Source organism: Petaurus breviceps, unplaced genomic scaffold (genome assembly GCF_028583685.1).
Source record: "Petaurus breviceps papuanus isolate PSGF00001 unplaced genomic scaffold, PetGlider_PUasm1.0 90919, whole genome shotgun sequence".
In the NCBI taxonomy this organism is placed as follows: Eukaryota; Metazoa; Chordata; class Mammalia; order Diprotodontia; family Petauridae; genus Petaurus; species Petaurus breviceps.
In genome coordinates this window covers 21,338,948-21,362,685 of record NW_027187378.1, presented here as the reverse complement: position 1 = coordinate 21,362,685, position 23,738 = coordinate 21,338,948, and the positions used below count along the sequence as shown (strand labels likewise).

Here is a 23,738-nt window from a genome sequence, read left to right as displayed (position 1 = left end):
TATATATATATATTTATACATAGAATAATTTTGCATACATATACCCATTTGTGTCTAAAGGCAGCCATCTCTAGGGCAGGGAGGGGGAAAGAAAAAAAATTACAAGATAATTTTGTTGTATATTTGAAAAGAATAGCAAATTATACATAGTAGATTTGCTGTTTCATATGCAATCGTCTTTTTTGTTGTTCTATATTATGGAAATGCTTGTTTTATTTCACAAATTAAAAATAAAATTTGAAAAAAAGTAGCTGACAAAAAAATGTAGTAGAGAGACTGATAGGCACATAGGTGTTACAAATGACTGTTGATTATATCAAATAATTCATAAACAACTCAGAATATGTAAATAAATTTAAGATAAACAGCAGGTAGGAGTTGGATTAGATAGCATGCAAGTTCCCTTCCAAATCTTAAATTCTTAGGTCATACTTGTGTCTATGGGACACCTAAAGACAGCTACCAGTTGACAGCAGCTACAAAGAATAACATGGAGTAAATTTGTGAAATAAAGTTCTATTTATCCTTCTTTTGGGAAGTATAGTAATTTGTCACTTGAATACTGGTACCATCTATAAAAGTGTCAGCTGACTTGAGTAAGTCTTTTCAAAAGTCACATAGTTGAAATTCAATTATGTAGAAATTCAAAACACATTTTAATTTATTCATGGTCACAATCAAACCTAAATATCTACTTAAAATCAAGGATGTAATTCAAATATAGGGATAAACAGAAGCCCCTAATTTAGGAATTTGCTTTTTTTTAAAATCCGGTGCAGACTTTAGTTTTTGTTACATCTAAATCAATGATTCTAAAGCTAGAGTCCACAGACCCTGTGAAGGGATTTATAAACTTCAGTGGGGGAAAAAGTACATCTTCATTTTCTCTAACCTCTAACTCTAATCTAGTATTTCCTTGAATTCTTTAAAAACATTGTTCTGAGAAGTGATCCATACTGCCAGGAGGGTACAGGACAAAAATATAACGTAACGATCCTATGCAGAAGTTAGCGTCACCTGGTTGCAGTGGAATGGTGTGGGTTAGTAGATGGCTTTGTTTTAAGGTAATGCCTTCTTCCTCAAGTGAGATTAAGAGCAGACAAGAAGCTTCAGAATTGCACTCTTAGGTAAGATTTGCATTCTTCTAGTCTAGGGTCAGTAGTTGCCAATTTTTCTAGTCACCAACTTAGAAAACTGACCAACTTAGGACACTTCCTTTCTGCTCACCCACAGAGCAAAACAGACCAGCAGGACTCCTAGCCAGCATCTATTTCTCAGCTGGAAACAAATGGGCAGAACGTGATGGCTTGGGCTAGTTCCAAATAGACAATTTGTAGGGAGCACACAAATTGATGTCCAAGATCAGAAAGGGGGTAGTATCCCATAATACAGGAAGCAGAAGATTCCTTGAATATCATGGTCCTACTTAAGCTTCCCACACTTGAAAACACACAGGGTTTTTGTGATAATAACTTGTCTCTGCATAGGTGTGGAGAGATTTTGTTTGATTCCTTTTCTTGTTGTTTGGAAAAAGGCAGCAATATTTGGCTACCTATCACTCTTCTGGTAGTGTTTATGTTCATAATTTAATTCTTAAGGCTAATGGTTGAGAGTAGAAGGATGAAGGGAGGGGTTTCATTGCTAAGCAGCCTCTAGGAAAGGGGCCCTAGAATCCAAGAAAGAGCTATTACTTTCATTTCATTTTCTGTGTTGAGTTAACCCTAAGTACTGTGCTCAGGAACTTCAGGGGGAAAGCAAAGTGATGTTAAATCAAGTAATTTCAAAATTAATCAAAATTAATTTAATAACCTGTAATGTCAATGTAATTGAAGAAACTGACAAGACACATAAATACTAAACTGTCATCCTCTTGTCCTGCCCCCAGATACCTATTTGGAAAGATGCCTCTCTGTCAGCATATGACTGATCCAACTTGGCAGGGAAGAAAATTACATATAATTACACTCTGTTAAAAATAATTTAGTGGGCAGAGGTTGGCTCCATGATGGAGAGCAGCCATTTGGCATCTTAAATGTCCAACAGATTTTCCCCTCTTGTTCCTCTGAAAGCTATGTTTGTAAAATTTAGAGCCTGCCTAAAGCTGCCCTAGCTGTTGTCCCTGTGAAAACATGAAAAGCCAAGATACCCAAAAGAAATCAGGTTGAACCTCATGACACTACTTCATTCCATTTAAAATTTAGCACTAGTCCCAGCCTCAGCCCATGCATCTTTTATTTTCTCTTTCCTAGGATGCCTTTCCTTCTTTAAACGTTAACTCAGCAAATTTTTTATTATGTATCTACTTTATTATTATTATGAGAAAGCATATATATTAAATATCTACTCTGTGTCAGGTACTCTGCTGGGTTCTGGAGAAACAAATACAAAAGTGAGACAGTCGTTGCTTTCAGTAAGTATATATTCTCATAAGGAGGAGGATGTAGAAATATAAAGTTGTCGGGTGGCCAAGGAAGGGAGTTTTTGACTGAAAAGTCATAGGGACAGTAAGTGAAGCCATGGCACAATCAATGGTCATTCCCTTTCCAGAACCCAGAACAAGAGATGGAAAATGGGAGAGGGAAAGGGAGTACACAGAGGCATGTCCTGCCATCTGAGCTATATGGTTAGATGGATCACTAGCTAGCTAGACAGATAAAGGATTTATTAAGCACTTATTGTCAGGCACTATTCTAAGTTCTGGGAATAGGTATACAAGCAAAAGAAAGGTAATCCCTTCCCTCAAAGAGTGTACACTCTAATGGAGGAAGCCAACACATAAAAGGGAGTTGAAAAGGGAGGCATGAGGAGTATTGGAGAGAGGAAATATATCCACATTTACATGTTAGTGTGAATTTAAGTGAATATGTTTCTCCTTTGAATATTTTTTAAAGCATATCTGCGAAAAAGCAGCAATATGGCAAACAGTTCCTGAAATTTCCTGTTAGAGGAATTTCAGACCTCCAGGAGAAGATGAAGAAAGCAAGTGTTGTTTTTTTTTTTAATGGGAGAGGATGGTTTGATGATACCTCTGAAATTGCCATGTATACACCTGCTGAGGATGTTTCAATCAATGAGCTTTTATTAAACATTTACTATGTTCCCAGTGCTAAGCACTGGGTTCATGTAAAATTCTAAGGGAGATCTTTTTCTGGAGGAATGGGTAGGAGAGTCTCAGCTCTTTAGATAAGGCTGACTTGGGACCCTTGACTTGGCAAGAGGCGAGGGAAGAGTAGAAGAGGATGAGGGCAGGGAATAGGAAGATGAAAGCAATGTGTGCGGACTAGTGATGTCCATTTCTAAGGAGATGAAGGTTCATCTCATTATGTCTCAAATCCAAACCCAGATTAACTCCAACAGGAGCGGAATGTTCTTTCAGTTGGTACCAGGAAACGAATCATTGCCTATCACCACTGAGACCAAGAGGTTCATGGAAATTGGACTGGCAGCTTTTTTCTGGGTATCACAATAACAAAGCAGGAACACCAGTAAGGTCTGTTTTAAGACTGATAGATGATTTCCTAGACTTTTCACTGACTTGGAAGGTCTCCCCTCCATTATCTCCTCCTAATTTCTCCTTCCCCCAATTATCAGATAGACAGGGAAAATCTTTTTTTTTTTCTAGGTAGGTAGCTAGGTGGCCCAGTGGATAGAAGGGTAGAACTGGAGCCAGAAGGTTTGAGTTCAAATCTGGCCTCGGACTCCTACTAGCTGTGTGACCCTGGGCAAGTCACTTTTCTAGGGTAACACTTAGGTATAACTGAGTTCCGTATCTCTAAAACAGGGATAATAATAGCACCTACTTCCTAGGGCTATTGTGAGGATTAAATGAGATAACATTTATAAAGTTCTTTAAATACCTTAAAGCACTATATAAATGCAAGTGACTATCAATCTTCAACTTTCACAGGAATAATGTTCCTAAAAAATGGCACAAAAGTAAAAAATACAAATGTTAATACACTGAACTTATGGGAAATAGGGGATTAGATTCCTGCAACCACCAAAAACTATAATCTTTCACTAGAGATTGCTGAAAATACACTTTTCTGCATATAATTCTTTAAAACAAAATATTAATTTTGATAATACGTACTTTTCTTAACAGTAACCGTGAAATAACCCATAAAGTACAATACGCAAAATTGTTAACATGCAAAACATTTTTTTCTTACTAGTAATTCTCTAGAATTCTGTGGCTTCTTGTGCTAATATTCTCAATTTAAAAAAACACATTGATTTCAAACAATATTTGGTTTTTATAACACATGAAATATATAGTACCATAACTACTGTATAGCAAATAAGATTCTTAAAATGAAAATATTTTTTAGCCTGAATCTTACCTTCCACTGTGTCAGATGGCAGTGTGAAATTTTTGTTACTATATTGCTGTAAACCTCCCTACCTTGGCCACTCTCTGAAAACCAAGAGAGAGGTTGTTGAGACCTTAGTCCCTGCTGTTAAAGGATGGCCAGACTGGTGAGGTCTGGACATCACCTCTAATACTCTGTCCTAGGCCGGTGGATGACATTGGAGATTGTGAAGGACTGATCAGCTTAAAATGATCCATCAGTAAATTTAGAGTTAGGGTTGTCTGCTTTGTGCCCAATTTGAGATCCTTGAGGGCTTCCTGGTCCACAGTGGCTGCAGACATTTCTGCATGAAGTTTATCTAACACCTTTATGTTCTCACTAAGCCACATCACTGACTTTCCACACTTGGGATTAGAAACCAAAGAACTCACACCTTGTTTTCGGGGCATAATTGCAACACAAAACTTAAAAGTTTTAAAGGCAAACAATGAAACAAATACATGAGAGCTCTTTGTAAAGGTGAGGTGAAGGAAACCACTCAATTCCCTAGTAGGATACCAGCTGCTCCACAGATTTGCTCACATCTCACCTTTCATTTTTCTCTCTGTTGGGCATAGTTGCAAATGTGTACAGTTGCCAACACAAAAAATGAGGATACTAACAAAATCACATGAATCCTTGAAGTCACAAAGGTTAAACATGAGAATCAACTGTGTTATTAAATGAGATAACTGATATCTCATACCCAATATTAGCTTTCCTTGTGTAGCAGCAGCCCGGTACCACAGTGGATAGAGACTTGGCCTAGAATTAGGAAGAACTGAGTTCAAATCCAATCTTAGATACCAACCATGTGACTCTGGGTGAGTCACTTAATTGCTATCTGCCTCAGTTTCTTCAACTGTAAAATAAAAACAATAATAGCACCTAACTCAGTGTTGTAGTAAGGAGCAAATGAGATAATATTTGCAAAGTATTTTTTAGCATGGTGCCTGGAACACCATAGGTGCCTAATAAATGCTTATTCCCTCTTTCCCTCTTGTCTTTCTTTTTCTGATCCTCTTTAATTTTAGTTCCTTCCCTCTGAGGTTATTCCTAATTTATCCTGTACATATCTTGTTTGTACATAGTTGTTGGCATGTTGTCTCCCCCATTAGGCTGTATGCTTCTTGCAAGCAGGGTCTTTGTTTCTTCACCTTTCTTTCTATCCCCAGCAGTGGGATAGAAACAGTGCCTAATACATAGGAGGTGCCTAGAAAGTGCTTGTTGACTTGTGAGCTTTGTTCCTCCTCTCTCTTTACCTCTTCTCTTCTCTTGACTTTTCTTTGAGATGGAATAGTTACCATTTGACAAGAGCATGGTAGGTCATTGCCTGGAGACAATGTACTTGAATTGCTACAGAGAGAGTCGGAACAGGAGGTAGTGGGATGAGGAGCTCTAGACCTAAATTAGCAGGTGCTTGATAAATGCTTGTTCACACAAATGAATGAAACAATGCTAGTAAAGCAATAGACTTCCTTGGCTATGTCAACCATTTAAATTCATATAGGCTAATGTTGACAGGAGGAGAGAATCATATATTCAGAACTAGAATGGACCTTAGAGGCCCAAGAGAGGTTAAATTATCTGCTCAAGGTGGTGTGTAGCAGTCAGGATTTGAACCCTGATCCTTGATTCTAAATTCAGCACTGTTTCTCTTACATGGCATCAGTATGGTATAAAGCCCCAAGACTCCTCATTTCCAAACTTATCCTGACTTCTTTGTGACTCTTTTTCCATTCATTCAAGTATTTTCCCTCCAGGTGATGATATATCATGCTCCCTCCAATAATTACTATTTTAATTTTATAGAGAGTAAAGAATAGAGGAAAGATGGGATCAGGAAGGACTTGGATTTAAATCCTGCAAGTCATATAATGACTAATTTACAGAAGGGTTGTTGATCTGCCTTGGTGAGTGGATTTTCCACACTCAGTTCCTTACTCTAATAAAATCATGGGGCTAGAACTGCTGCCTTTCCCCAAAATGAGAATTTTTAAAATAGTATTTAATTTTTACAATTACACATAAAGACAATCCTTAACATTCTTTTTTAAAAAAAATGAGCTCCAAATTTTCTCCCTCTCCTCTCCCTAAGACAGTAAGCAATTTGATATAGTTTATATATTTACAAGCATATAAAACAGATTTACATATTAGTCATGTTGTGAAAGATGAAACAGTCCAAAAAAAGTAAAAAAAATAAAGAAAATGTAAATAGTATGTTTTGATCTGCATTCAGACTCTATCAGTTCTTTCTTTGGAGCTGGATAGCATTTCCCATCATGAGTCCTTTGGAATTGTCTTCAATCATTGTATTATTGAGAAGACTAAGTCATTTATCATCTCATAATGTTGGTGATACTGTGTACAATGTTCTCCTGGTTCTGCTGTCTTCACTTTGCATCAGTTCATGTAAGTCAAAGCGAAAATTTTAAGAAAACTTTCTAATGCATCACAAAGCCCTTTGATTGATGCTACTTCAGTCACTAGAGTAGGTACATGTGTATCAGGTATTTGAGTACCATGAATTGTAATAAGTGCTGGGGATTCGAAGAAAAGACAACCACACAGTCCCTGCTGTCAGGGAGCTCACAGTCTAATGGGGAAAGCAATATGAAAAGAACTATGTCCAAACAGGATGTAGGGGGAGGAGAGAGAGAGCAGGGAGGAAACTGCTTAAAATATGAGAACTATTCAAAACAACAGCAGCAGTGAAACATCGCTATGTCTCCTTCAACATTTCAAGGAGCTGTGATTTCACCTGTGTGAGTACTCCCTCTATAGCTACAGATTGCAATCCTTCCATACCTTTATACATAGTTTAATACTGAATTTCTATGCCTCCCTCTCACCTAAAAAAATTATGGTCTGATGGCCAGTTTTCTGGTGCCAAGCCTTTCCAAACTTAGCTAGTCTAGTCTCCTGATAGAAGACAATAAGTCTGTCCTCAAGCCTGTGTTTCATGACCTCTCAGCTATGTAAGACTTGCCAGAGCTTATATTCCATGGACATAGCCTTAAAAAAACCTAGGGCAACCCAGCATTGGAGAACCTGGTCAATGGAATGCAAAAGATGCAATAAATAAAATAATTCAATGAAGTCAACCATGCCACCAGACCACCTGCTGCTTTGCTCTCCTACCTACTGAGTTTAGTACTTAGTAACCTGTCAAATGCCTGTGCTATTAACATTCATCTATCCACCCAGAGAATAAGGAGTTAGTTGGGATCTCTGAAACTGCTAAGTATTTTTGTCACATTCCAGTCTTGTCCTGTCTGACACGGTAATGGGATAACTAATTCGGACTGCAAAGACCTGGGACTTCCTAGAGCTGCTGGAGGGGAGTGGGTAGTAGGGAGGGTAAGAAACAGAAAAGGATTATATCACATCTACTAGAAAAGTCAGAAGCTAAGAGGGACTTATGAACTGAAGTCAGTGGGCCATTAAATCCTCTCTGACTCCTTAGCAAGATAAGGAATAAAGGGGGTACTTATGCTGCCTTTCATGAAATGAAAATTCTTGGAAACACCTGGGGGGCTGTACCTTGCATTCCAATAAGCAGCTGGCAGTTATCTGGCACTTGGCCCCTCATTCAGGTGCAGTCATGGTTCCCTGCTTCCACCTTAGCCAAAACAAGAAAAAGACAGCATAGTCGAGACCCTATTGGGGGTCAAGTTGAAGGACATTGGGGTTAAAACTCTGACTTTCTGTCAATATCTTCATGGTCTAACAGGTAGCCAGTATTTAGGCTATGTGATTGGAAAGTATAAGGGTAGGAAAAGAGGAATTCCTAGTCCTGTGGTATTTGCTGACTGACTGTCTTCATTGACATTCCTTAGAAGTGGTGATTTGGGAACATAAAGCATTGGGAATAGATTAAGCTAGGGCTTAGGTTAATAGGAAGTTGAAAGCATTCTTTCCAAAAAGATGGGTATCCAAGCTAAAAACAGGTTTTGGAATTTTTTCTTCCATTATTAAAAACATTGACATAATTTTCTTCAAAATTTAGATGAAGCTTAGTTCGTTCTTTTAGATTTTTCCCAATCTGTCTACCATGTGAAGTCTTTCTTACTTCACCTTAATACCTGTGCTTCCCCTTTATTATCTCCAGCTTATTCTCTATGTATTTTGTTCATACACAGTTGTTTGCATGCTGTCCTCCCATGGTTGTGAGACCCTTGAGAGCAGGGACTGTCATCTTTCCCCTCTCTGAATTTCTAGTATTTAGCACAGAGCCTGGTACACAATAGGTACTTATGCTTATTGACTGACTGACTGAACCCAGACAAATATCTAGGCTTTCTTAGCAACTGGTTAACAGTGGATAATCATTTCTTTCTCCTAATCCTTTTAAGACAGGTGCATTGGGGGAGCACAGACTTTCAGTCAATGTACCAGGCGCTATGCTCAATGTTGTTAAACTTTATAGCATATCTTTTGGTTTAAAAAGGAAAGGAAAATGAAGGAACATAATTTGGCAACTGGAGCCAGGGTAGTACAATGAAAAGGCCTTTGATTTTGGAGTCACAGTACCTGAGTTTGATTCCTGGCATGAACTTGGGCAAGCTGCTTAGCTTCTCTGGGCCTCAGTTTCCTTATCTAAAAAATGAGAGCATTGGGTTCTTAAGCCATCCTGTGGTTTAAGGAAATCACAAAATTTCAGAGTTGGAGAGGGCTTCAGAAGCCATCCAGGTCAAGTCATGCCTGAATAATAATCCCCTCCACAACGAACTCCACAAATAATAAGGAACCCAATACGTCCTGGGGTAGCACATTCCCGATTTTGTATAGCTCTAACCAGGATATTTTTCTTTAAAACCTAAAATTGTCTATTTTGCCATTTCTATCCATTCCTCCTAGTTCTATTCTCTGGGGTCAAGCAAATTCCTTTTCTACCTGACAGTCCTTCAGAGACTTAAAGACTTTCCCTTTCCTCCCTCAATTATTCCCTCCTCCAGGATATATATACCCCCAGGTCCTTTAACCACTTCTGGCTAGATCTCATGGGAAACTGAATATAATAATAAATAAAAAGAAACATAATGAGTAAATAATAAATGGCTTCCCCATCTGTAAAATGAAGAAGTTTGACCTCAAAGTTCCCACCTGGTTCTAAATCTGTGTTCCCATGAGATCTAGCCATGTGAGGAGTGGTCAAAGAATCAAGGCTTATACAGGTAGTCAAGGCTATGCAGATGATGAACAGCAGAGCCAGGTTGTCTGACTCCAAGTCAGGTGATTTTCTCATTCTGCTTTATTATCTCCAAGGCCCTTCACTGTCCTAGTTGCTTCCCTTCAGCTTAGCAATGTCCTCCTTGACAGTAGGGATGGTTTATTCTTGGCATTTGTATGCATTTGTATTGCTTGGCACGATGTCTGGCATGTAGTTTGTGCATTGCATTCTTCTTGATTTACTAAAGTGTTTCACAGGACTCAGTTCTAAAATCACTTAGTCCTCTATTTTCTCAGTTCAATTAAACAAATTTAGCAAGCATAAATTAAGTACCTACTATGTGCCAGGGACTGTGTTAAATGCTAAAAAGAAAAAAAATACACCAAAAAACCCAAACCAAAAACAACACAAACCAAAAACAGTCCTGTCTTGAAGGAGCTTACAATCCATCTACGTGATGGGAATCACCTGGTTTTAAGAAACAGGTTAGGAGGATTTATCAGACTCTAATGTGAACTATGTTTCAGTATTGCAAACTCTAACCCAAAATGGATATGTTAATGTCTTCCAACGTGTGAAGTCCTGCTCCCCTAACCAACAGGTTGGTACATAGTTCAGCAGTCTGTGGATCTGTGAATGTGCTGGCAAATGTATGTAGTTGTGGAAAGTGGGGCCAAATTAAAGTTCATTGGAATCAGGATACATGCTCTCTGCACCTGGGGCAGCCTTGGGGAAAGTGGGTTGGCAAGGGTGTGCAGAAACCAGCTTGTACAGGCTCAGGAGGGCCAATTGTTAAGTATTTAGTGTGATCATTTACACCTCAGAAATTGGAAAATGCTGCAGAGTAGGGCTTGATTTATTGTTTTGTTGACTGTCTAGACTTAAGGTGATGGGAAAAATGTTAATAATACAGATTAAACTTCAAAGTGTGTCATGTGTATATTACCCTTCCAGCCATAGCTGGTTATTAAACCTTTACCAGCACACCCCTAGTTCTGGGTTTTATTGACGCTGAGATTGGAGACCACTTGTCAGGTTGGTCAGATCTCCATGAATGCTAGTGCCTTCCCTCTATTATGTCCAATTTATCCTTTATGTATTTTGTTTGTGCACAGTTGTTTTCAGGTTGCCTCCCCCATTAGACAGTGAACTCCTTGACAGCAGGGATTGTCTTTTGCCTTTTTTTGTATTTACCACAGTGCCTGACTTGTAAGAGTCACTTAACAAATGTGTATTGACTGACCAGCTGAAAGAATGTACAATTACTCTTTAACCAGGAGTCATTGAGTATTGGTATTATAAAACTGACAGTGAGATGCTTCCTGATTGAACAAAAAGTGTCAAATTCAGGAATCATATAGTTAGGGAAGTTATACTAACCATTCATTCATCGTGGTACCTTCTCCTTTCCCAGAACAACTCTATCTTTAATCAAATCTCTTTTTAGCTGGATACTGAATAATACTATTTAAGGCTGAACTCTCTCAGAAGGCAATTGGAAAGCTGACTTCATCAAGACTTTAAAAAATAATATGGCAAACTTTTAAATAAAAGATCTCAGTCCTAAGCCCTTTTCTTTGAATCTTGGGAGGAGGAGTAGGGGTAGGGAAAAGGGAGTTCACTCATGAGGCAGTGAAAGTGGAGCTCCCACTTATTGATCACTCCCTAGAAAGCAGGACAGGGCATGTGTGCTGGAAGCTGATTCTCAGTCAGATGAAGTTCACGTTATTGTTGTGGAGGGGAATGTGTTGGCAGCAGCTGGCATTTGTGTCAAAGAAAACTGACCCATGCATGAACATGTGCTAGGGGTTTCTGACACCTGTCTTGTGTAAATCTAGTCATTTTCAGGGCCAAAACCTGCATCCTACTTGAAAATAATGTTTTTTTCCTTAGATATCAGTGAATGTGCTAGCCATCCTTGTCAAAATGGTGGAACATGTGTGGAAGGAGTCAACCAATACAAATGCACTTGTCCACAAGGATGGACTGGAAACAACTGTCAGCACCAGGCTCAGACAGGTAGGTAACAATTTCGTGAGTGGTAAAAGAAGGAAGAAATGAAGAGAAGGCATAAGCCCTAGTGCTCCAGTCCATTGATTGCCTGTATATCCTAGCCCATGCTTGGAGTCATGGAATTCTCCTGGTAATTTCCCTTTAAGTTTCCCAGAAGTCTCTCCTCTGTGGAATGGCACTTTAGTCATTCTTTTGGTCAGCACCAAAGCCACATTTCTGTTTGTATTAAAACCTAAAAGTGGGAAGTCTATGCAATCATCAGAATAATTAATGAAATATGAGGCCTAACACTATGAGGTAGCCATAGAAATATTATTGCTTCCTTGCCATAAAAAAGGAAGAGGATTAATAGATATTCTTAGAGTATTCAATAGCTTAACAACAGGTACAAATCATTGCATTTATTGAATGTAACCAAAAGGAATTTATCTCTGGAAGTAGCCTATGAAACTGCTAAGGTCCAAGAATGGCATCAAAAAGGCTTTCTGTGAGTGGTAGCCACATAAACTCAGTCAAAAGCATGTTGATTGATATGCTGACAAGCATCCAGCAAATGGCTAGGTCATGTGTATTTGCTTATGGAAATAGAAGGATGTATTATGAAGGCAAATCAGGACCAGATCATCACCACCAGAGACCAAGAAAAGGTTATTAACCCTAAGAGGTCCAGAATTATTGATCAAGGCAGATTGTATAAGGGGATGGTAGAATCTGTGCAACAGCACTGAAGGTTGTAAATATTCAGTACCTACCATATACTTAGTGATACATGATCTGGTTCCTATAATTATATTTCAGAAGTGCACTGTCTTTTATGGACTAACAGATAACAAATTTCTGTATTACAAAGACAGATCTTGAAGCATATTGGGAACTCAACCACTAAATTACCCTGAAGCTGATTTATTATCATACTATGAACTATTCCCTAAAATTACTCAGATATAACATTGATCCATAAAAACTGAAGAACATTTTAGTAAGATGGCACCATACTAAAAAACTCATAATTTGTAAATTGCATGGAGTGAAAAAAATGTCAAAATATAGAGACTTAGCAGAGTTCGTGGGAAGAAAATGAAATAGATATCATGCTTGTTGCTCTATCTGCTAATGTTTTTTTTACTGAGGATAATTTCACTAAGCCTATAGGCAGATAGATGGCTCAGTGGGTGGAGTGCTCAGCCTGAAGTCAGGAAGACCTGAGTTCAAGTCCAGTCTTAGACACTTCCTAGCTTTGTGACTTTGGGCCTCTCCCTGCTTCAGTTTCCTCAACTTTAAAATGGGGGTGATGGTTGTAACTGTATCACATTTATTGTGAGGATGAAATGGGATATTTGTAAAGGGCTTAGCGAATACCTCACGCATAGTAGATGCTTAATAAATGTTTGTTTTCTCCCCTAAGGAGGACAAGCTTATATCCTAATACCCTTTTTATTCAACCACAAAACAGTTATTTTATCTACCTATGTGATAGTTCATGGACCATATAGAATATTATGTTATATTATAATAATAGCAGGATAATGATTCATCCCAGGACTATTTTTATCTGAGCTTTATTAAAAATATGAGAAGAATGAAATAATAATAAAGTAATATAATTCCCATTATCCTGTCTTTTATTGGCGATGTCCCTAGGCTGTTTTCAGTGAGCCTACAAAAGATACTTATACCTTATACTTTTATTCAATTATAAAAAGCAGTTATTTTATCCATCATATAGCAGTCTACAGAATATTAAGTATAAAATAACAGTAGTATGATAATGATTTGTTCAAGGACCATTTTTATCTGAACTCCCTTAAAAAAGGTGAGAATAATAGTAACAGCTAAGTTCCAAAAGCAGAATCAAACATCCTTCGTGGGTGTTGCCCACAGTCATCTGGATATAACATTGATCTATACAAATTTAAGAATATCATTTTAAATAGATGTCACCATAATAAATATTCATCCTCTCCAAGTATGAAAAGTGAAAAGACTTCAAAACTTAGTGACCTAGTGGAATGAATAAAAATCATGTGGCACCATGACAAAATACATACCATTATGCCTACTTATTGGAGTTGGCCAGAAGATGCTTTTAGTGAACCTACAGGGAACTTATGTTCCAATGCCTTTATTCAGCTACAAAAAATAGTCATCTTATCTACCTGACCATAGAACATTAAGCATAAAAAATAGCAGAATAATAACTTGTTCTAGGACTATTTCTCTAAACCCCATAAACAAAGATGAGAACAAGATTAAAAACCATAATCTCTGTCATCCTGCCTGAACAGGATGAGAAGAATGAGATAACAACATCAGCAACAATAATAATGGTAGTAGCAGTTGACAATTATATAACACTTCTATATTTGCTAAATGCTTTACATATATTATTTCATGTTACCCTCACATTAGCCCTATTGTTCATTATTATAGGTATTATCTCTATCTTATAGATGAAGAAACTGAGTCTCAGAGAGGTTAAGTGACAATTATAGTCACAAATTAGTGTCCTAGGCAAGATTCAAGCCTAGGTGTTTCTTAAGCCCAAGTTCCTTGATCTTTGCCCCATGGCACACTCCCTCTCAGAACACTTCCCTGTTGACTCCCAGACTCAGCTCCTTAGCTATACTTAAATATATTTTCCTTGGCTATACTAAGTTGAGAATAGGGAACTTCCCCACAGACCCAAGGTAAAATTTATTTTTTTGGAGGGGGGGAGGGCAAGGCAATTTGGGGTTAAGTGATTTACCCAAGGTTACACAGCTAGTAAGTGTCAAGTGTCTGAGACTGGATTTGAACTCAGGTCCTCCTAACTCCAGGACCCATGTTCTATTCACTGTGCCACCTAGCTGCCCCTCCAAGAGTAATTTAAAATGGATTTTTCTTTCTTCAGTGGCACCTGAATGGAGTGTGACCAATGACCCTGCCTTTAGTCGAAAGCCACGTTGTGCCAAGGTGGATAGAACTCAACACTGTAGCTGTGAGGCAGGTTTCCACATGAAAGGCACAGCAGATAACAGCATATGTCAGGGTAAGTGCTCAGGGCACCCTTTAGGGCCAGGATTAGGAGGTTGAACTCAAGCCTTTAGGCATTCGTTACTCTTTTAAGACCCTAGCTGGGTCTTAGTCGACTGAAAGAACACACAAGCATCCCCATGGTCCTAGCTAACACCAGGGAGTGACTCAGACAGAAGGGGAAATAAATCAGTTAAATGAGTTCTGTTGTTACCTTTGTGTCTGGAACATGCTTTTTTTTGGCGGTGCTGACTTAATGAAGCGAGGAGCTGAGTCACTGGTATCAGCAATTGCCTCCTTTTGAACATCTTGAACTCCTACAGACATCTCAAAATCAACATGTCCAAAACAGAGCTCATTATCTCCCCTTTTCCCCCAGTCCTTCCCCTCTTTTCATTATTCCTCTTTAGGGCACCACTCTTCTGACAGTCATCCACAGTGGTTTTTCTCTAGTCAGCATCGTATCTAGGGCTCTATTGTACAGGTTGGGAGAGACTGAATTATCCATACAATGTACATTGATTAAAATAATGGGATATCTATCAAATCTCCATTATACTTTTGGTGTATGAAGTAGTTCCAAGTCTCTGTTAATGTGGACAATGGTAGCAGGATTATCCCATAGCTGTTCTCTGATGTTGTGTTCCATTCACTGCCTCCTCATGTACTCACTGACACCTGATCTCCTTTCCACCCTGCTGAACTAAGGGGTTTGTTCTAAAGGGGAAAAGGTCTGGTATTTTGAGATTTTACCTGAATCTAAGACCTTAAAAATCACCCATTTTAAAACTCTTGAAATCAATTCTCTCTCCTATCATAACTCATGGTAAGAATTGCTTAAGTCTTTTTAACGGAAACAGTTAAGGGTCCCAAAGTGCCTTATTCCCAGGCTACCTTACTTTGCTCCAGACTAGACTGTGTTAGATAGAGATAATATACCCTCTGAGACTTCCAAACTTGCCAGCTACAAAACAGGGACACACCCAGACAGTGGCATGCAGGCTGAGAAATGCATGTACTTTCACTGCCTTTCAACACCAGGCTGCCTGGGAGGACACTAAGTCAACTCTACCTCCCAGTAGATGAATGGAAAGAATTGGCCTCTTCTCCAGCCCCACTGGCTCCTTCCCGTCTTGTTCTCTTCACCCCACACCCTTATTTCTACTGTCCCTTGAGCTTCTGAGAAAAAAAGCAACTCATTAGAACCTCCTAAACATCTCCTTGTGGAAAGTTAGTTTAGCATCTAATGAAGGATTCCTATGGTTCAAGGGTAGCTACATCTCAGCCTGGGAGTTCTCTGAGGTCTTAATAGCAGTATTCAAGGGCATCCCCAAGGTCAAGGATTCTTTTTGTCATGGCCCCTTTAGCAACTTGAGATCCTTCCTCAGAATAATGTTTTTTTAAAACACATAAAATAAAATGGAAAGGATTACCCCTAAAATTCAATTATATTGAAGTATAGTTATCAAAATAAATTTTCAAAAACCCGCAAGTTCTCAGTCCCCAGGTTAAGATCCTCTACACTAGGCAGAAATGGTTATAGCTATGTGAATGGCACACTTGGGGCCTAGGCCATTACAACTTTCATTGACCCCAGACTCATGGATGTGGATTGTGGGGGGTGGGGGGATAATTTTTTTTCTCCACAGATGTGAATGAGTGTGAGGTTTATAAACTGGAGGGGGCCAACCAGCTCTGTATGCACAACTGCATTAATACCCCTGGATCCTTCCTCTGCTCTTGCCCAAGTGGCTATAGGACTCTTGAGGATGGAAAAAGTTGTGAAGGTGAGTTATGTCTTGCTGATTGAAAAGGTGATTGGTTGGGAGTTGGGGGGGGGAGAGACTGCAGAGCAGACAGGAAGACCCCCCCCTTCTATCTCATTCTGCTGTTTCAATTTTCTAGGTCCTGAGATAAGGAGTAGAGGTAGGGAGAGGGGAAGGCAAAGGAATGAAAATAATTCATCTTACAGACATACCTTCTAAATAGTCCAGCCTCCATCATTCTTTCACGAAATTTTTTTAAAAATCTGGTATAAAAGATTCTCAAGCATGTAACCAATTTCACAATTCTAACTGCTCTACAGAGCTAATCCCTGCCTCAGAAGGGAAAGGTTTGAAGTCTGCCCAGCGGAGGGAGAGTGTAAAGTGGGGAATATGAGTTGATATCACTGTGCTGGAGAAAAACCCATAATTAATAATAATAGTATTATTACACTTCATAGAGGGCCATTTCAGGGAGGGTGGGATGTGATCCCTCTTTCCCCTCAGATTGGCTGATCACAAACCTCCCTAGAGAGTCCTGGCCCCTACTTTGGAGACCATTATTCTAGAAGACAATGGAAACGGTATCATAATCTGAAGGGGACAAGGAGAACTGACTATTGCTTTGATGATGTCACTTAGCCTCCTTGAACCTCAGTTTCCTGATCCCCATCAAGTGAGGTGATTGGACTAGATGTCTTCAGGTGTCCCTTCCAGAATGAAAAATGGGAGGGGACTGACGATAAACTCTGCATACCTCACCATGTAAGACAGTCCTCTGCACATTGCAGAACTATTCAGTGAAATGGGCTTACTGTCTTAAACATACTGAACACTGGGAGTAGGAAGAAAGTTTGTGCCAAATAGAAACAAAAAGGCTGAATACCCGTTTGTCACTTGCCATCTTCACTGCTACGGGAATTTGGGGTGTAGAATAATAGGGTTTTTTTTCTAACATTTCAAAATTTATTTAAAAAATTTTTAAATGGTAGCTGGGAAGAGGAGAATTCATATTGCCAGTTTATGAATGAAATATTTTGCTTTGGGGATACGAAGAAGAAGAGGTGTTTCTTCATGATTCTGATGAGGGTAGAAGGCTAATAACACTAAATGGTAATGATGATATAAATCATAATATTCTGAAGTTAATTAGTATGGGCCTCACAGTCTGTCTTCTGAGACCCAACCTTGCCAGCAGAAGCAGTGTGGTACAGTAGAAGGAGAAGTGGTTCATCAAATTTTCAGATGATACAAACCTGAGAGGGAGAGCTAACACAGCAGATGACAGAGTCAGGATCCAGTCTTGACAGGCCAGAGTACCAAGCCAAGTCTAGTAAGATGAAATTCAAGGGAGATAAATGTAAAGTCTTGTACTTGGGTGCAAAATATCAGCTTCACAAGCATAAAATGGGGGAAGCAAGAACAGACAATAGTCCTACCTGGGTATTTTAATGGACTGCAAAACCTATATGAATCAGGGGTGTGAAATTCAAAACCAATGTGATCTTGGGCTGCATTAAGACAGGCATAGTTTCCAGAAATATTGAAGAGATACTCCTACTGTACTCCACCTTGGTCAGACCTAATCTAGAGAACTTTGTTCAGACTTGGGAACCATGCTTTAAAAGCTACAGAGTGTCCAAAGGAGGGTAACCAGAATGGTGAGGGGTCTTGAGTCCATTTCATGAGAATTGGTTGACAAAAGTGAGCATGTTTTACTTGGGGAGAAGAAAACTCAAAAATGACATGATATTTGAAGGGTCATCATGTGGACAAGGGATTAGATTTTCTGTTTGACCCCAGAGGGAAGAAGCAGGAATGATAATAGGTGGAAGTTGAACAAATAGGCAGATTTTAGGTTAATTTCAAGAAAAGTTTCCTAATAATTTGAGCTGTCCAAAATGGACTAGAAGTAATGTGGTACAATGGAAAGAGAGTCTTGCTCAGAGGTCTTTTTTTTTTTTTTTGCTTTTTGGAAGGCAATTGGGGTTAAGTGACTTGCCCAAAGTCACATGGCTAGTTTTTTTGTGTGTTAAGTGTCTGAGGCTGGATTTGAACTCAGGTCCTCCTGACTCCAGGGCTGGTGCCCCCTAACTACCCCTCAGAGAGAACTGATATAATCTGAGTGCAGATTGAAATATCTTTATTTTTCTTGCTTTTTTTTATACCATGAGTAATATGGAAATATGTTTTGCATGACTTTACATGTATAATTCAAGTCATATTACTTGCCTTCTCAATGGCTCAGGGAGGAACTAAAGTAAGGAAATTAATTTGGAATTCAAATTTTTTTTTAATTAATGTTAAACTAAATAAGGTATTATTATAAAAGAAAAGATACAGGTCTGAGAGAACTAACAGCAAATATGATCTTTTATTTCCTCTCTGTCAACCATTTAATCCCTTACAACTCGAGGGGGAGAAGAAACTCTCATGGATTTTATCAGATACTGGAGGTAAAGCTTGATTCTTAATTTTTTTTTTTGCTATTTTTTCCCTATGTGTTACAGACATTGATGAGTGTGCAGATTCCCAGCATACGTGTACCCGGGGAACCACGTGTATTAACACAGGTGGAAGCTTTCAGTGTGTCAATCCGGAGTGTCCAAAGAGCAGTGGTAATGTGAGCTATGTGAAAACATCCTCATTGTAAGTAAAGTTAAAAATGTCTCTATCCTGGCATCACTTAAGCCCAGAGGGCCCAAAGGTCTTTTTTAGTGGCCTTCAACTCTTCAGTGGGGCTCAGGGGAGGTAGTGTTTTCTAATGGGAAAAAAGACAAAACTGTGGGGCTAGGAGTCAAGACAACTGGGTTTTTGTTCTATTTCCACTATTGGCAAAAAGGGTGAACTGGAGCAAGACACTTAAATTCCCCGAGTATCAATGTTCCCAAATGTAAAATGAGATTAATAGCTCTTGGCCAATAGATTCTTGTGATAATATTTTGGATATTATTGCTATAGTATAATAATGATTTAGTAGTGTACCAAAGAATGCCTTAGTGTCATCTCGCAAAGCCTCCTTTACAGGGAGGAAATGTATATACATTGTACATATATGTGTATGTAGGGTCACAGATTTTATAGTTGTATTATTTATTATATAGCTATTATAGCTATATTATTTAAGATTCAAAAGAATAGATATAAGTATTAATGTATCTAAGAGGTCATCCTTCTAGCCATCACAAATATCCCAAATCATCTCTAAAGTCTTAAATTCTTAAATATTTAAACTAGACAAAGGGTAAAAAGGTCTCAGAAGACAACCTACCACAAAACCTGTGCCCTTCACCCTAAAGAAAAGAGAGAACCCCTCTCAGTGTGGGACAATTTAGAATTGTGTATAAAACTCAGCTCACTGATTTAACAGTTTTCTTGGCTCCTAAATTAGATTAAAAGCTGTAAAGAAAGGAAAGATGATCAAAACTGAGACCCCAGAAATGGCAGGTATCAGCAGTTTGGGGGATTGTGGTGGGGAGGTAACAGAACCAGCTAAAAGTCTAGGACCACTTAATATCAGGATAAATAGTTATATACACCCAAACAGCTCCCTAAACCATCCTTAAATCACAGTATGGTATAGTAATTGTTGTTCACAATACGAAGCCTCAGTCATCGTGAAAATGTAAAATTGAGATTTAGTAGTCAATTCAACCCAACTAACATTTCCTAGGTACCTATTATGTGACAAGTCTGGGGGGGGAGGGGATACAAATATCAGATAATCAACCAGAATATGTTAACTGCTTACTATACTATGTACCAAACACTGGGAATTACAAAGATGAATTAGGGTATATATCCTGACATCAAGGAGCTCAATCTAGTAAGACATGAACATAAATAAACATGCTACAAATTCAGATATTAAGAGTCCAAAGTGATGTGACGTTGAAGGGAAGAGAGATCGTTTCCATCTGGTAGAATTTGTAAAGGATCATTTGAAAAAAGAGATTTTGAGCTGGGCCTTGATGGAGGGAAAGGATTTTAATAGGTTAAGATGGGGCACGGGGGATGGGAGGAAGGAAGCGTATACTCCAGGCAAGAGGGATTCTGTGAACAAAAAAGCACAGACATGGGAGAATAGAGTTTGGTGGGTATGGAACAAGTAATATGGTTTGGCTGGGACATAGAATGGACAAAGGAGAATATTATGAAGTAAGCTTGGAAAGGTTGATTATATTTGTATCTCCTTAAAGGCCTAACACAAAGTATTGTACACAGTGGGAATTTAATAGATGAATGAGTGAAAGATGGAATTAGGTTATGGGGGTTCTGGCTGAGGAGTTGCTATTTTATATATTAGACAATAGGAGTCAATGGAACATGTTGAATAGGAATCCAACAGGACCTGAATGATGTAATTGGTTTTGGAGAAGGTCTTGTACTGAGAAAAGACTAGATGCCAAAAGAACAACAAGAAAGCTACTATTAAACATATCTTCTGCTTAATAAAGGCAAAATGAACACAGTTAAGTGAGATTTTAATCGAAAATGGTTGAAACAAAAAAGTATTGGTGCTTAATGAAGTAAAATTCAGTTATCTTAAAAATGATCTAAGTGGTCCAAATATAGACCACTATTGCATATAGGTCCTGCTCACAAAATGGAGACCCTTTGAAAGGAAGATATGCACATAGAAACATGTTATATGTGTTATATATGTTGAGGACCTGTGGTTTTACTGAAGTAGGAATCCTCTCCACTGAGGCAGATGGCAACACATCTAAACTCAGTTTTAGAAAGGTAGCCTTAGAGGCCAATAAGAGCTGAGTTTATAGGGGCGGCCAGGTGGCTCAGCGAGTAAGAGCACCGGCTCCAGCGTCGGGATGACCTGGATCAAATCCGGGCTCAGATACTCAGCACCACACCCAGAAATAATAACTGGCTGTGTAACCTTGAGCAAGTTACTTAACCCCAATTGCTTTAAAAAAAAAAATTAAAAAAAAAAAAGAGCTGAGTTTAAGACCTGTTTCTGACAAGTATTTGTTGTGTGCCCCGGGACAAGTCCCTTAACCTTTTAACAATTTAGACATTTCCCTAAGACTATAACTTTCAGAAAAGGTGCCAACTTGCACTAGTAGAGGAAGTTATCTCATCTGAGAATTCTCTGTTATACAAATGAAATTACACGTCCATTTCCTATTCAGAGGCAACTGGGTGGCTCATGGAGTTCAGATACTGTTTCAAGTACTTACTATCTCTGTGATACTGGGCAAGTCATTTAGCCAAACTGCCTCAGTTTCCTCATTTGTAAATGGAAATAATAATAGCTTCTACATTCCAGTGTTGTTGCAAGAACAAAATGACATATTTTAAAGATACTTTGCCAACTTTAGAGATCTCTATAAATGTTAGCTCCCCTTAGTTACATGAGGCTCAAAAAGATTTAATGACTTGTCTATGGCCACATACTTAGTATCAGAGGCAACATTTCAACCTAGGTCATTTTGGTTTTCTGTCCAGTGTTCTATGATATTAGGTCATGTTGTCAGTGTATGTATATATTAATGTATGTATGTATACACTAGATAATAACACTGAAGGGGCAGCTAGGTGGTGCAGTGAATAGAGCACTGGCCCTGGAGTCAGGAGGACCTGAGTTCAAATACAGACTCAGACACTTAACACAAAAACTAGCCATGTGACCTTGGGCAAGTCACTTAACCCCAATTGCCCTACCTTACCCCCTCCAAAAAAAAAAAAGAAAAATCTTTTTTAAAAAAAAGGAAAAAAGAAAATAACACTGAGTATAGACTACATTCATATTTTTATATAAACTATATTTTGTGGGAAAGTGTGGTACATATAAAAGTATATGGAACACCATCATTCCTGATGATATTTGATAAATTTTATATTTGATAAGGCAGTGCTAAAACAAGGAATCAAAGGGACATCTTTACCCCACTACTCTTTTAAGTGAATTGACTATGCTTGCATCCAATTCCTATTTATATAGATGTGGTAGAAACATGGCTATAGATAGCCCCTTGGATAACCATACTCTGGAACAAGGGGGTGGGAAACTGATGGGTTGGGACAAAATAAGTGTGTGTGTGTGTGTGTGTGTGTGTGTGTGTGCACTTGCATGTCGGGTGAAGTCATCATACTTTGGGAATCTATTCCAATGTATATATGGCTTTAAAAAAAATCCACCGCCCTGGATCTTAAAACTTTGTTGTCCCGTTGTTTTACAGCCAATGTGAACGCAACCCCTGCCCCATGGACAGTAAATCTTGTCACCATGCTCCCAAGACCATCTCTTTTCACTATCTTGCACTACCTTCCAGCCTGAAGACACCGATCACACTCTTCCGAATGGCTACAGCTTCAGCTCCTGGAAGACCAGGGCCTGACAGTTTGCGCTTTGGGATTGTAGGAGGCAACAGCCGGGGGCATTTTGTGATGCAGCGCTCTGATCGACAGACTGGGGAGCTGATCCTCGTTCAGAGCCTGAAAGGGCCACAGACATTAGAGGTGGACGTTGACATGTCAGAGTATCTGGATCGCACCTTCCAAGCTAATCATGTGTCTAAGATCACTGTTTTTGTGTCACCCTATGACTTCTAAGAGGGCTATGTGGGATGGTCATTTAGCCGGCCAATAGCTCAGGATTGTTTCTCTTCACCAAAGACTCAGCTCTGGGCGCTGGTTCTAAAGACCTCTTTCCCCTTCTTAACCAAACTCATACCTTAGAAGTGGAGACTTTTTGGTCACTGTAATGTTGCTGTTCCACATGATGGTGCTGAAGTGTCATCAAGACACTGACACCCCTGAATGGTTTCTGCCTTAATGTTCTTCTAGTAGATTATGCACTAACCTTTTCAAGTTTGCCTCAGGAGATGGAGAGCTTCTTTAATACTGCGGGAATAGTAATGCAATTTGGAGTCAGTTGGGGGTAAGAAAGGACAAAATATACTTTTCTGATGACCTTCAAATATTTCCTATACTAAAATAAAACCCTACAATAGAGTGCTTGCCAGCTTGTGGTTTTAGCAATGTTGCAAGCTAGATCCTATTTCCCCTATAAGTAGTAGAATATATGTCTCTCCTTATAATGCAAAGAACCTTTAACATGGGTTCTATCTTTGTCCCCCAACACCAGTTATGGTGGAGTTCCACTGTAGATATGTCAGTACACTAATCAAAGAAGCTGAGGATGATCTGGAATCTTCCTTATGCTCTTTTGAATTAAGAAGACTAAATAATATATCTATAATAACTACAAGAGATCTTGATATTGCCAGAGGAAAACACTGCCTGAGAAGTGGAGCCATGTATTAATAACCCCATTTTATAGCTGAAGTGGCTGTTTCTGCTTTTCTGCCCTTTGTTCCTGGCTTTGGCCCATAAAACCAACATAGTGCCATTTAGATGTGTTAATATGGTCCTTGTCTTATTTGACTAGCGCAAAGAAAC

The 23,738-nt window shown here is 38.8% G+C and overlaps 1 protein-coding gene across 1 annotated transcript in view; it reads left to right on the top strand.

The window, feature by feature from the left end:
- The window catches only part of FBLN7 (fibulin 7), a 77,640-nt gene extending 54,339 nt beyond the window's left edge, over positions 1 to 23,301 (top strand). Inside the window, exons 4-8 of the mRNA XM_069075556.1 lie at positions 11,422 to 11,547; positions 14,432 to 14,569; positions 16,203 to 16,340; positions 18,827 to 18,965; positions 22,517 to 23,301. Of these exons, the coding sequence (XP_068931657.1) occupies positions 11,422 to 11,547; positions 14,432 to 14,569; positions 16,203 to 16,340; positions 18,827 to 18,965; positions 22,517 to 22,889 (914 nt within the window). The 3' untranslated portion in view covers positions 22,890 to 23,301. The remainder of the gene's footprint in view (positions 1 to 11,421; positions 11,548 to 14,431; positions 14,570 to 16,202; positions 16,341 to 18,826; positions 18,966 to 22,516) is intronic.
- The last annotated feature ends 437 nt before the right edge of the window (positions 23,302 to 23,738 follow it).